Here is a 13,904-nt window from a genome sequence, read left to right as displayed (position 1 = left end):
TAGTTTTCACTGTTAAACCTTAAAATGTTTACACTTTCCCCTCAAGTTCTGTATTCCGTCGTATATTATAACACCTTTTTCTTCTTCTTCTTTAAAAGGTTGCTTTCGACTTGCTCACCAAATCTATTCATCCCAAAAAAAAATTCCATCTCTTACAGTGCCTCTTTTCTACATTCCCTAAACTCTCCTGCACTCCATCCTCCCTCCAGCATCCTAAAACGTATTTTTGACTCGAAGGTCACAAGAAACTCATTTTGCAATAAATGTTCGTTTCCCATTAATCGTACACTTTCTAAAATCCAATCTCACCCCTCCCCTCCAAATCTTCCCCATCACCCCTCCCCTCCAAATCTTCCCCATCACCCATCCCTTTCAAATCCTCCCCCTTGCCCCTCCCCTCCAAATCCTCCCCATCACCCATCCCTTTCAAATCTCCCCCCTTGCCCCTTCCCTCCTAAACTCCCCCCACACCCCTCCCCTCCAAGACTCCCCCTCACCCCTCCCCTCCTAGACTCCCCCCTCACCCTCCCCTCCAAATCTTCCCCATCACCCATCCCTTTCAAATCCTCCCCCTTGCCCCTCCCCTCCAAATCCTCCCCATCACCCATCCCTTTCAAATCTCCCCCCTTGCCCCTTCCCTCCTAAACTCCCCCCACACCCCTCCCCTCCAAGACTCCCCCTCACCCCTCCCCTCCTAGACTCCCCCCTCAACCTCCCCTCCAAATCTCCCCCATATCCCATCCCTTTGAAATCCCTCCCCTTGTCCCTTCCCTCCTAAACTCCCCCCTCGCCCCTCCCCTTCAAATCTCCCCAGCCTCATTTCTTCTCAATTTCCCCCCTCTCACTCCCCCTCCTCAAAGCGTCCTCCCCGCTTCTTTCCCCTTCCAACTCTCACCTCCATCTCCCCCAACCTTCTGCCTCGCTCTTCCTCCTCCTCAAATAACACCTCATTGTGCCTCACCCAATCACCATCAAACCTTTTGTCCACCCCATCCTTCCCTTTCTCCGAGCTATTCTGAAATCTCTGACACACCTTCAACAGCTCTCCCTACCTCTTCCACCTCTTCCACATCTTACCCTACCGCTCCTCCCCCCTGTTCTGTATCCGATGCTCCCCCTTCCTCTTCATTAACGGTATGGACCTCAAACATCCGGGGCCTTCGTTCAAACTTAACTGATCTCTCCATACAGGTTGCTTCTGACAAACCAGACATGATCTGCTTAACAGAAACTTTCCTCCTTCATGGTGTCTCTGATTCCTTAGTATCTCTCCCGGGTTACTCCCTCCTCCGGTATGATAGAACTGAGCCTCGTCCTGGAGGTGGGGTTGCTATCTTTATCAAAAACTCTGTTCCTCACTCGCCCTGCACTGCACTCTCTCCACCTCACCCCCAGGAGTACCTCTGGCTACGGCTTCCCCTTCGCTCCCACCTCTTGTTCATATGTGTGTTGTACCGTCCACCAAACAGTGATGACTCCATCTACATCTCGCTGTCTGATAATATGGACCAACTTCTATCGACTCATCCCAACTCTCTCTTCCTCATATGTGGTGATTTCAATTGTCACCATGCCAGGTGGCTGGGTGTGGTTACCTCTCTCACCAGCCATGGCTCCTCAGCAAAGGACTTCTGCGACTCACTGGGACTGACACAATCTGTCAATATCCCGACCCGGATCTCAGTCAACGGAGCATCTTCTCTTCTGGACTTGGTTATGACTAACTTCCCTGAAAATGTCTGCTGCTCTTCTTCTGCTCCAATCGGCTCATCTGATCATGTGCTTGTTAAAGTGGACATCTCTCTGACCATTCTCAGGGAGCCTGCTCAGCGTCGACGAGTCTGGCATTTCACTCAGGCCAACTGGCACGGTCTTCAAGCAGCCATCAATCATCTGGACTGGTCTCCCATCTCTACCACCTCTGACATCAACTCATCCTGGGAATTCTTCCAAAGTAAATTGTTCTCTCATGCACAGATTTATCCCATCTCGTCTTCAGTTGTCATACCCTTCCTCCCGTCCATGGTACACGGAATCTTGTGGTGAGGCTGTTGCCCAGAAACAACTTGCCTTCGTCTCCTGGAAAGCAAATCCAACGGAAGGAAATCTCATTTCCTTTCACAAAGCCCGAAACAAGTGTGTGTCCACCCTCAGGAGAGCCAGGATACAATATCTCTCCGTTCTCAAGACCGAACTCTCTTATCTGTCTCCCTCTTCCAAATCCTGGTGGCGTCTGGTCAAATCTGTTTCTGGTGTTTGTTCCCCCTCCATCCCCTCCCTTACCTCAAACGGCTACACAGCTGACTCCGCACGTGAAAAAGCTGAATGCCTCAACTCTGTGTTTGCCTCTAAATCTTGTGTCCCAAACCCATCCCTCTCTGTACCCACCGTACCCAGTCATACCCAGCTGCTCCTGGACTCTATGTCCTTTCCTCCTGACAAGGTGGAAAAGTTTCTGTCAACCCTCGACTCTGATTCTGCAACTGGTCCTGACGGCATCAGCCCACGGGTCCTAAAATCATGTTCTTCCGCTCTTTCACTCCCTCTCTCTGTTCTCTTCACCCTTCTCTTTTGCTCAAGGTCAACTGCTATCTGCTTGGAAATCAGCCAACATCACCGCTTTGCACAAAAAGGTGCAAAAACAGATCCTAGCAACTACAGACCTATCAGCCTTCTCCCAATTATCAGAATAGTCATGGAATCCATCATTGCTTCGGATATGAAATCTTTCCTCTTCTCCAATGGCTTGATCTCTGATCATCAATTTGGTTTCAGACCAGGTTACTCTACTCTGGACATGCTGCTTCTGCTGTCTCAACAATGGATGGAGGTCCTCAATGCCAAACAGGAAATTAGAGCTGTCTCCCTCGACATATCACGTGCCTTCGATACGGTCTGGCACCCCGCTCTGCTCACCAAACGCTCCTCCTTTGGTATCCATGGAAATCTCCACGCATAGCTGGCGGACTTCCTCTCTAGTCGTAGTCAACGTGTGGCCCTGAATGGGTTTCTCTCATCTCCTCTTCCTGTTCAGGCTGGAGTTCCCCTGGGCCCTGTGCTTTTTCTGGTCTTCATCAATGATCTCTCTGACTCTCTTGAAAATCCTCTCTATCTCTTTGCTGATGACTCCACTCTCTGCTGCTCCATTCCAAAACCCTCAGATCGGCAGTCTGCAGCCTCCTCACTCTCTGCAGACCTGGACAAAATCACAGACTGGGCAAACAAGTGGAACATGTCTTTCAATCCTGACAAATCTCACACTCTTACGATGTCTCTCCGAAAAGACCGACTGGACAACCCTCCCATCTACTTTCTGAATAATCCTCTCCAAGAAGTTCTGTCACTCAAGCTTTTGGGTCTCACTATCTGCCATGATCTTTCCTGCCATCTACTTTAACAATCTGAGGATGTTCAGTCACTCAGGCTCCTGGGTCTTGTGATCAGCTTTGATCTTTCTTGGCCAAACCACATTTCAAAATTGGCCTCCAAAGCCTGTCGCTGATGAGGCATTGTCCATTGTACAAAGTCCTTCTTTGGCACATCTGAACTGCTATCCATCTACAAGGCCTTCTTCTGCAGTTTGATGGAGTACTGCTCTCCAGTCTGGGCTGTTGCCCCTGCGTTGCACCTTGATCAGCTTGATGCCATGGAAACTAAGGCCTTCAAAATCATTGGAATCTCCCACGCCGAAGTTGAGTATATGGGTGTATCACTTTCCCATTGCAGACAAGTTGGTGTCTCTATCTTCTACCGCCTTCTTTTTGGTCTTGACCCTCTGCTTGTCCAGTGTTTTGCCCCTCTCCTTCCACCCCCCCTACCCCCAGGTTTCTGCGGTGCACATGCGATTCAACCAAGAAACCTCGTCTGGTGTAATTCCAAAATCCAGAATGACTGTTCACCTCCATTCATTCATTCCTTTTTCTTCTTTTTTTCTTTTTCTTTTTTTTCCCCTGCCGGTGAAACCAACTTCCTCGGGTTCTTCAATCTCATTCTTCCCTCGGCTTCAATCTAGTTGATTTCTACAATCTCAGGTCACCCTCCATCCACAAAAATGATCTATTCTACCCCATCAACCTCTTCCCACCCTACAGCACCCCACCCACCCAAGCCACTTTTTTCCAAATTTACAGTTTTGCCTTCCTGAAAGTTTACTTCTCTATCTATTTTGTCCAACCCGTGCATTTTCCCCTACCCCTCATTCTCCTCCTCATCCCTTATTTGTCCAAGTCTTCCACTCATTTGTCCCTCAACCTTGCTGTTGGTGTGTACACCTTTCTACTGTTCCTTTTGCGCTGCCCCGTTCTGTGTTCTAGCTGCTCCATGCGCCTCGACTTTGTATACAAAAAACCCCCTGCTGGCCACTCAAAACCACAGCTGAAATGTAATTTGACATTCTCCCATTAAGCCATGCTGTCTATATTTTCACCATCTGCACACATTCTTGGTTTTATTTTTTTTTAATTCTACTTGTGATGGCCAGCTGTGAGATCTGGTAAGGGCATTTGTATTTTTTGGGCGGATTATCTAAAACCCCTTTAGTTGGGTGTACTAAGCAAGCGTAGAACCAACTAATGCTAATACTTCTACCTGCTGAGGTTGGGTGGTTTTCTTTCTTCTCGCAATGACAAACCCACTGTCTGTACAGATAAAATGTAGTTAACTCTCCCTGATATTTTTTAAGATCCTTCTTTCATGCTTTCATGTATTGATTTTTACATGGAAAGCATCTATCGGAGAAGGGTAGGACCCGTAATCATTCAATCACAATAAGGGGACTCGTTAGATCAGGTGTGGCAGGCACATTATCCCACCCAGAATGTTTGTTAATGAGCTAGCTGGTTTATTTTTGTGACCATCCAACAGTATTTTTGTGACTTCCAAAGCTAAAACTCAACTTCCTGAATATTGCGATAAAAGTCTTTTATACCGCCCTGCCTTCAGCTGTTGTGATCTCATCCCAGTGTCTTCTTAACCAAGAGGCCACCACTGTACCCTTTTGGAAATGCTCGTCTGTTGATGTGCTTGAGAATGTTCTCATGACGTGGATCGGATTTTTTTTCTCCGGGGTTTGGTTTCATTCCCTGAATACTGAATGTCGTTGTTGACTCGTGCACATGCACTGCTGGAAAGTACGACATGTTTATTGATGGGCTTTTGAACAGAAGAGTTTGTTGTAAATGATGGTTGGTCAGTTTTATGTTGTCGAAATGTGACCTACATGCATATATCTGTTCTTTATCTCGATCTGCTTCGTGGCTGCTACTTGATGCATCATAGAGTGCATTGATTCTTGCTCAATGAGCTGTTGCAAACTCCACGAACACTGGTTATATCAGCATGATCATGACGATTCTGGAATCAAAATCACATCTTTGAATGAAAACTTTGCTTTTGCCACAAAGTCCCATCTGCATCATGTGCCTTCTCCTTTGGTTATTTTGTTTGTTAGCTTGCAGAACGGGTGTGAATATGATGTTGAATGTGTAGTTTGTTGTTTTAATATCCTAGTTTTAATGTAACATTTTGTACAACCTTTGAACTTTGGACATTTGTAATGGTAATGGGTGCTTATTCTGGCTAAGGTTACCCAATGCATGTCTTTGATGTTTTGAAAAAGAAAAAACAAATTATTTATTTTTATTTTTTAATTGTATTTTGAGCAGTTCAGGTTCTGAGTGAAATCCCACCATACCTGCACTGACACATATCTTTCAGGAAGCATTTGGCACTGACACAAATATGCTCTACATTATCAAAGTTCTTATCTGCCAAAGGAGTCGGGCTTGTCTACATTTGTGTCACATGAATGCAGAGGAACAGGGTCTCGGTCTGCCCTCTTCAGCTGCTTAAGGTTAACTTCCATCTTGGTCAAAAATGAACTTTTGCTTCCTAAGAAATACACGCAGTTGCATTTATAACAGAGCACTGCTTGTCCAAATTCCATCATCCAATCCACTCCTGACCCTGCAATCTGTTGCCAGCATTTCCAAAGCCTGATCAAGTGGGATTATGGAAGAAAGGTCATCCACGAACCTTTATGGAAGCGACTACAGCAAATAAGATAGACATTCTGATTCAGAATAAAGGACTAACAAGTTTGTCCTAACAAGCTCTTGGGACAACATATTTTGAAAAACTTGGAGGCCATTTGTTCTATATTTGGTGCCTTTGCTCCTTCCTTCATACAAGTTGGCTCTTTGCATACCACGTACTTGATTATCATATTGTTATGGTTTTGGAAATGTAGGTAGACATTTGCCCATTGTCCGGGGGTTTTGGAGGAGAAATGCGTTGAGGTTAGTCTGTGTATTCCTGGTGTGATGTTTCACCATTTGGTGCTATCTCTCTCTCAATCCACCATGGGTCTGTTTCAACAATTACTCTGTCTCTGTCTCTGTCTCTCTCTCTCTCTCTCTCTCTCTCTCTCTCTCTCTCTCTCTCTCTCTCTCTCTCTCTCTCTCTCTCTCTCTCTCACTCTCTCTCTCTCTCTCTCTCTCTCTCTCTCTCTCTCTCTCTCTCTCACTCTCTCACTCTCTCACTCTCTCACTCTCTCACTCTCTCACTCTCTCACTCTCTCACTCTCTCACTCTCTCACTCACTCACTCACTCCCTATCCACCATCGGTCCATTTTAACAATCAATCTCTCTCCTTAATCCATCAACAATTGGTTTTAACAATCCCTCCTTCACCCATCGGTCTTTCCTTTAAGGTGCACAGTGGGGTAAAAAATAAAAACATTGTTGTTTTTCATGTCAAAGTGTTCTTTGAAGTATATATTTTCAGAATCAAACTGTTTTGATTGGTACTTATTTCCAAAGAAATAAGTTGAAATAACTTGAAAACTAATCATCCAAATTGAATGAAATTTGGCATTAATTAATCATCTTAACATGTTGTATGAATTAATGATGGCTTTTTAAGATACCCCTACTACAAATTGAGTTATGAAAAAAATCCTTGTATTTTTCTTTAAAAACAAAGAAAAAATATTTTGTGTAATTATCATTACAATTTACTGAAAAGCCATCAATGGTCTCTTTGGATATACCCATACTAACTACCCAAAGGGGTAAATAACAGATTGACTGAGGCAGTTAGCAGTAGTTCCAGTTTCAATTATGTCAACCAAAAAAACATATTTTTGTATGTGTCTAGAAAATTAAGGCTCACATGTTTATTTGTATCCGAAATTCACTTGTGTCTGTATTTTTGGATTCCTCATCTCTAAGCTTTCTAGCAGTATATGGTTTGTGGGGGGTAGCTTCACTGGAAAGACTGATAATTTCAATTTATTGATGGCACGTGAAACGTGCTATTTTACCCCACTGTGCACCTTAACCCAGTCAGTTTATTCTGTTCCTTTGGTTCACATCGGTCCATCTGCTTAAACCCCATAAGTCGTGTGCTGGCGACTCCCTCATGGTTATAAACAATTAATCCTCCGGGCCGGTCAAATTACCTTCGCACATTTTTCCCTTCCCTCCCTTCCCTCCCTTCCCTCCTTTCCCTCCCTTCCCTCCTTTCCCTCCCTCCCCTCCCTTCCCTCCCTTCCCCCCCTTCCCTCCCTTCCCTCCTTTCCCTCCCTTCCCTCCCTTACTTCACATTCGTCACTTCACATTTTCTACGCTTCTCAAACACGCTAAGTACAAGGAACAGGACCGGTGGGCCATTCGACGTTTGCACGTGAGGGAGGGGAGTGGGGGCTCTCCCTCGCTGCTGGGCGCACAAGGGGCGGGACTCCCTTGGCCGTCAGGCGTAGCAACGCTGGGATTTTCCACAGGCCGTATCGCTGCACCCGCCTCCATCTGCCACACACCAATGGGAGAGATCCTCACATGAAGTTTGTTCCTCAAAACCACACCCGACATGGCACGCATGAAAGGCCAGGATCTAGCTCAGTTTGAGGCTGTTTATCGATGCACCAGGGGCTGTCTGGGGTGCGAGTGGTGGATCACCAGGGGCGCGAGTACATCTCAGTCTGCCTGTTTGAGAGATTAACTGCCGAAGTGCGGGTCGCACTGGATTCGGCTGAGCTGGGGTATGAGGTGCAGGAGTGAGTCGTGCCAGGGCTGGAGGTAAGCGGCCCACGAGCCAAGGGCACGGTGAAGCTCTTGGGGTGTCATGCAGCTCCATACACTCTCACGCAACACGCGTTTCACAGCACCAAACCCTCACCCCCAACGTCTCCCTCCCTGCCCCCATGGTTGCGTGAGGTGGAGTGAAACCAATGCTCCAAACTGCCTCTTTCTGTCCGCCTATCCCTTTTCCCCAGAATAGATGCTGGTGCCATGTGATTTGTCGAAGTAAGTCTGTTCAAGATGAAAATTCATTTTAGGGGTAAGGCTTGTGTGTGTGTGTGTGTGTGTGTGTGTGTGTGTGTGTGTGTGTGTGTGTGTGTGTGTGTGTGTGTGTGTGTGTGTGTGTGTGTGTGTGTGTGTGTGTGTGTGTGTGTGTGTGTGTGTGTGTGTGTGTGTGTGTGTGTGTGTGTGTGTGTGTGTGTGTGTGTGAGTGAGATAATTGGTATCAAATTGGCGCCCCTTTATATGAACTTTTCTAGAGCATTACTTGGCTCCTCCTAAGAACACAAGGATAGTCCAGCATGCACATGATATTTTTGAATGTCCCTTATTTTCCATTGTTTGGCATTTCCTACAAGCTATGGAATGTGCCTTCTTTTCTATAGTTTGCCACATGGCACATATCATAAAAAGGGGCCTTTTCTATGTCCCTGGCATTTTTCCCCAAGATAATAAACACCCTCATTCAGATCGGTTGAGTTCTTGTGCTTTGTGTGCTTTCATGGCCAAATAATAGAATACGGATGAACCTTGCGTATGTTGATACGTTGGACACTTTGTCTAGGTAGCCATATTATATCAATACACATTATAGGAAACGTACAGTCCCGGACAAATTGCTGAATCCAACAAGGTCCAGAAGCGAAACAAACTTTCCAACCATTTTGTATCCAGATTTCATGAATACTCTTTTGGCTACAAAACGTATTTACACCATGGAAGATGTGATGGCATGGAAAATGTTTGGATGTTTCCAACTGGTTGAAGTCTAGGACTCTAGGTGGATCAGTTCTCATGAAGAATGGTGATCACGTGGTATGAACAAAGGTAGGCTTACAATACAACAATGACATGGACTCGTGTTGGCAGAGCAGGTAACCATGATGTTATTTATTATACACTATATTAACATCATCCTTATCTGCTCTGACTTCCCCGTCAGTATTCTCGGATGCTAACCAGTCCCTAAAACTTTATCTTCTTTCGTTCGACAAGGAAGAATTGGTTAAATTTTGGTGAAGATCTGAATATGCATTCAGATACGATTTTTATTTTTTTTAATACGATAATTATTTAATTTTAAAGTGATTTTTCACCATTAAGGGATCGGGTGAGAAGCGATATATAACATGATATTTAAAAAAGTTATGGACGAGTTATGACTAAACTTTGGATGAGTTGGTTAGGTGACAAGAACAAGCTGATTAGATTTTGCTTCAGGTCCAAATCCAGATCCAGCTTATCATTGGGATACAAAACAAAATGTTCGGCCTGGTATTTTGTTTTTTTAGCCCACGTTAGTGAAGGGAAAGCAACTCCTTAATGTCGGCCCAAAGAAGAAATTGGTTGGTAATGTTATAAATTGGAAAAGGAAAGACAGAGGATATAGTTGAAGCCTTCCATCTGAGAGCAGAAAGTAGAAGTTGAGGTAGTGCCGAAGTGAGATTCTACCTTTTTCTGTCCATGTATTAAATGTAAGGGACCTCGATTAACTTCTGTATAAAATATTGTTATGGCCCCGGGTTTTGGGTCTACTACGAGGAGGGTTGGGGTGGTTTCCTCCTTCCTCCTGAACTACCGGACCTGAAGCCACCAGGTGCGGATAACTCTGTGACCCAGGTGGGTTGCTGGACAACTGCAAATGCCATTGAGTTGACCACGTGGACCAGGGTCCTCTTGTCTATTTACTGTTTACCTGGGGATCACCTAGTCTTCCAGCTGGGGAATGCACTCTCAGTTGTGCACTAATCTTGTCGTAATTAGATCGTAATTGGGTGTGGCCGAGCAACCACTAGGGCACACCTGACTTGGATGAGAGCCAATTTATTGGGGAATTATAATCTCCCAGACTAACACTAGGTGCGGATGATGCTACACTAATGGAGGAAAAGATGGACACAGATCAGAAGGAGTTCAACAATAGGGGAATTCATTACTTAGTTCTGACTTAGCTTCACTCAATTGCAACTCTGACACACCTATTGAGCTCCGCCAACAGAGCCCACCATACGTGGGTTATCTAATCCTCCATACGAAGAAACTACCAGCTCAGATGATGCCAGACCATAGACCGACCAAGCCAAGACTATGTTCGTCTGGAACGCTCCACTTTTATAATCACCTGGTGAGGGCGGGGCTTGTATTCGGATCACAGGAGGCGCTAGGCATGGCTAACGGTGCCCAATGATGCAAGCCCACTCGTCGGAGGTTTGGCAACACCCATGCAAGACCTCAATCACGATTCCTGTGCATTCTGTCCTCAGACCGTGCCACACAGTAGGGCCTCCCCAATTAATATGGGCTAGCGTTTCCTGCTTCATCTGCGCAGAGCGAGCACTGTGAACTTTAATTACTAGTAAGAGTGAATGGAGCAGCATGGGCTGTCAACAAGGTGCTAATGGCCAATTAGTGCCTACTTGTTCTGGTGTTTAATGAGGTCTGAAGAGGGAGGGTGAAGCCAACCACCACTGTTGTTCCTCGCGCTATCCCTCCCATGTTCTGAGGGTGGTGGCGGGCATCTGTTGTGTCTTGTGTAAAGTGGTAGTCACGCTGTCATTGTGGGTGAGCTGTGTTTGATTGAGATGTCGTATTTATCCGTTTTGTGGTGGTTTTGGTTGTGGAGAAATGGAAAGTGTGTATAATGAACGTGTGCAATGTGAACTAATGTGAAAATAAAGCAAAGTGTAAATAAAAATGTTATGAATTATTATTGTTGTGTGTTTTATTGTGTGTTAAACTATACTTTGTGTCTGGCAGTTGAGTTTTGGCATGCGATTTGAATGGTTTTGGCACGCATATGCAAATTAGCTGGCACCGGTGGTGTGTATTCACTGATTGTCTGATTCATGGATGATTGTGCCTACCTACAGAAAGGGGGAGATAAAGGGGAAACCTTGCTAATCCCTCAACACATATTGCCCCAACCAGCAGGAGGGGAGGTGGGGGGGCATGGTGGCTTTGTGGAACCATTTCCGGGACTTTTGTGGCACCTTGCTGGGAGCGATAAGTGCCACCTGTCATGCAGTGCATTATCTCTTACCTTCCACGTGAAGCACAATATGGACTATGGAGTCATCCTGTATGCGGTAGGGAGTAACGAATTATAATATAGAACAAGTCAGGAGACGACGATGGTTCACGAGCGAGCGGTATTCAATGACAAAGGACGGACTATAACCGAAATGGGCTCGGACAGGCCAGGCCCGGAAATGTCAAAACGAAGGTTACTGACCTTGAAATGAGATTTAAAAATAATGTATAATCGGTGATGAGGTTACTTAGCTACACAATACCAAAAATTCCGTGAAAAATGAAATGAAAAAAAACAAATAAAAAAGATGAAAAAAAAGAAAAATGAAAAATCGAGCTTCATGGGGTTAGACACATGACATTGGCCTAACCAAATATCGAAACTCCTGTCAGATTCCACCAAACCCCTCGGAGAAGATGTAGCTTGAAATCGATTACCCCCTAAAAAGACATCTTTTTCGGGTGTGGCTCCACCCACAATGGGTGCAATACGCCCACTCTAGGCAGGACACAACTAGATCATGATATCAACCTCCCACCCAAGTTGCATCAAGATCGGATGATATCATCGGGTAGTTATGCTGCGGACAGACAGAGACACACACACAGACGCACACACATGACGAATATAGTGGTCACTTGATAACTCGTGAACCAATTAGTGCTCCAACCTATGACCGAACGCCATGACATCACCTCCACCTCGGCAAAGCTCTGAAAGAGCCATCCACCAGAGACGAATCCTAAAGGTGTTTGGAGCAAGGGCTGTATGGGACACTTTCTTCACTCAAAATATGGAGTCACAGAAGTACTGGTATATAACCGAAAGGTTTTCAGTCACAAGTGTGTGGAAGCTCGCTGCATTGCCCTGATGATGCCCCAAATAAGGACGAAACCAGGTCGGTAACTGAGTTTTCCATGTGCTTGTGACAGCATTGAAACAACATATACATTAAACTATATACAGACTTGGCATTTAATATGGAATATTTTTTTTGTGGGGGTGAACTTACTTTTCAAGATGTCTTAGAACCAAAAGTTCATTGGAATTATGTCGAAATTATTCTAGATTTTGTTAATGTGACCTTTAAAAGAAACAAAAACCACATTTGACATTTCGAAACAAATAAATTGATCCTTGAAAGTGATGTAAACGGATATCGAACTCAATTCATGGACAGTACTGTGTTAAACTTCTGTACGTTTTCCAGAAGTATCTCTTTATTTTGCACATGAGCCAAAAAATTTTTTAACAAAAGTTAAATTACGACTGGCATTACAGACAGTAAAATTACAGTTCAGTACTTCGTGTAACCCCCACGAGCATTCAGGAGAGCACGTACATGTTGAGGCATGCTGTTCACGAGATTTGCCAAGGTTTGGACAGGAATCGCTTTCCATGCAGTGACAATAGTCTGCTGCAATTCACGCACAGAGGTGGGCTGCTGTTCCAAGTGGTCGATTTGACGCGTTAATTCTGCCCACAAGTTCTCTATCGGATTCATATCCGGGGACATGGCAGGCCACTCCATATGCTCTACACCACGGTCAGCAAGAAAGTGTTGGATCATGTGAGCACGAAGAGGCCGTGCATTGTCATCTTGGAAGACAAAGTTTCCTCGAAAGGCTGCATGAGAAAATGGAAGCAATGTTTCTTCCAGAATGACCCTGTACTTGAACTGGTTCAGGTTTCCATTCAGAACAACCAGGTCAGTTTTGCCCCCTGCATGAAAAGCAGCCCATACGGTCACCCCACCACCTCCAGCTTGGACTCTTGGCACTATACAATCTTTGTTGTAGGCTTCATGCACTTGTCTGCGCACTCGGACGCGGCCATCTTGACGATAGACCAGAAATCTAGACTCGTCACTGAAGATCACGTGATTCCAGTGTCCTGGCTGCCATTGACGGTGCTCTCTGGCCCACTGCAATCGGCGCTGGCGGTGTTGTCTGGTCAGGCGTGGCTTTCTCAGGGGATGCCTGGCACGATAGCCTGCTTGAACCAGTCGTTGGTTGACTAGCCTTCTGGATACAGACACATTTGTCAGTTGCTGCCACTCAGCCCTAAGCCGATGAACTGACCTGGTACGGCCATTGCGGACCAACCGGTGCAGCTGGCGATCATCCCTCCTTGTGGTTCTGCGGGGACGTCCTGGCCTCGGTATTGGAGTAGGGACACCCCCTTAGCATTTCGTTTCAGGATCTTTGACACCTGACCTTGAGTGATGCCATACTGCCAAGCAATAGCATGCTGTTTCATGCCGTAATTTCGTAAAGCCACCACTCCATGACAAACAGCATTGTCGAGTTGACGCACCATCTCCAGAGGAAGCGGCAATAACTTTTGGAGACGTGCAGCAGTTGTTTTCCACTAATACAGAACGCAACAACCCTTGTATACTCGACTGTGAAACCAATCATCAAATGCACCTGTCCGTACATTTTGCCACGCCCACCTGTGATATAATCCTGTTGTTGACTTCTTGCTGCGACAGACAATCAGTGACATGGTTCTTTTAACAAATAAATCACCAAAGTGGAAAAGAAACTCACCAGATTGATCTACTGAGTTAAGA

The 13,904-nt window shown here is 45.5% G+C and overlaps 1 protein-coding gene across 7 annotated transcripts in view; it reads left to right on the top strand.

Annotated features, from left to right (window-relative positions):
- LOC137425379 (glycogenin-1) overlaps nt 1-13,904 on the top strand; it is a 122,637-nt gene that overhangs the window by 60,572 nt on the left and 48,161 nt on the right. Inside the window, exon 2 of one of the 7 annotated variants that reach the window (XM_068113771.2) lies at nt 8,274-8,338. The exons of the other annotated variants lie outside the window; for them this stretch is intronic. Within the exon in view, the coding sequence (XP_067969872.1) occupies nt 8,320-8,338 (19 nt within the window). The 5' untranslated portion in view covers nt 8,274-8,319. The remainder of the gene's footprint in view (nt 1-8,273; nt 8,339-13,904) is intronic. 7 annotated transcript variants of the gene reach the window in all.

The sequence above is a fragment of the Myxine glutinosa genome, chromosome 4 (genome assembly GCF_964187855.1).
Source record: "Myxine glutinosa chromosome 4, kmMyxGlut1.1, whole genome shotgun sequence".
Taxonomy (NCBI): domain Eukaryota; kingdom Metazoa; phylum Chordata; class Myxini; order Myxiniformes; family Myxinidae; genus Myxine; species Myxine glutinosa.
The sequence above is the reverse complement of the archived record's forward strand: the minus strand, read 5'-3'. Positions and strand labels throughout refer to the sequence as shown.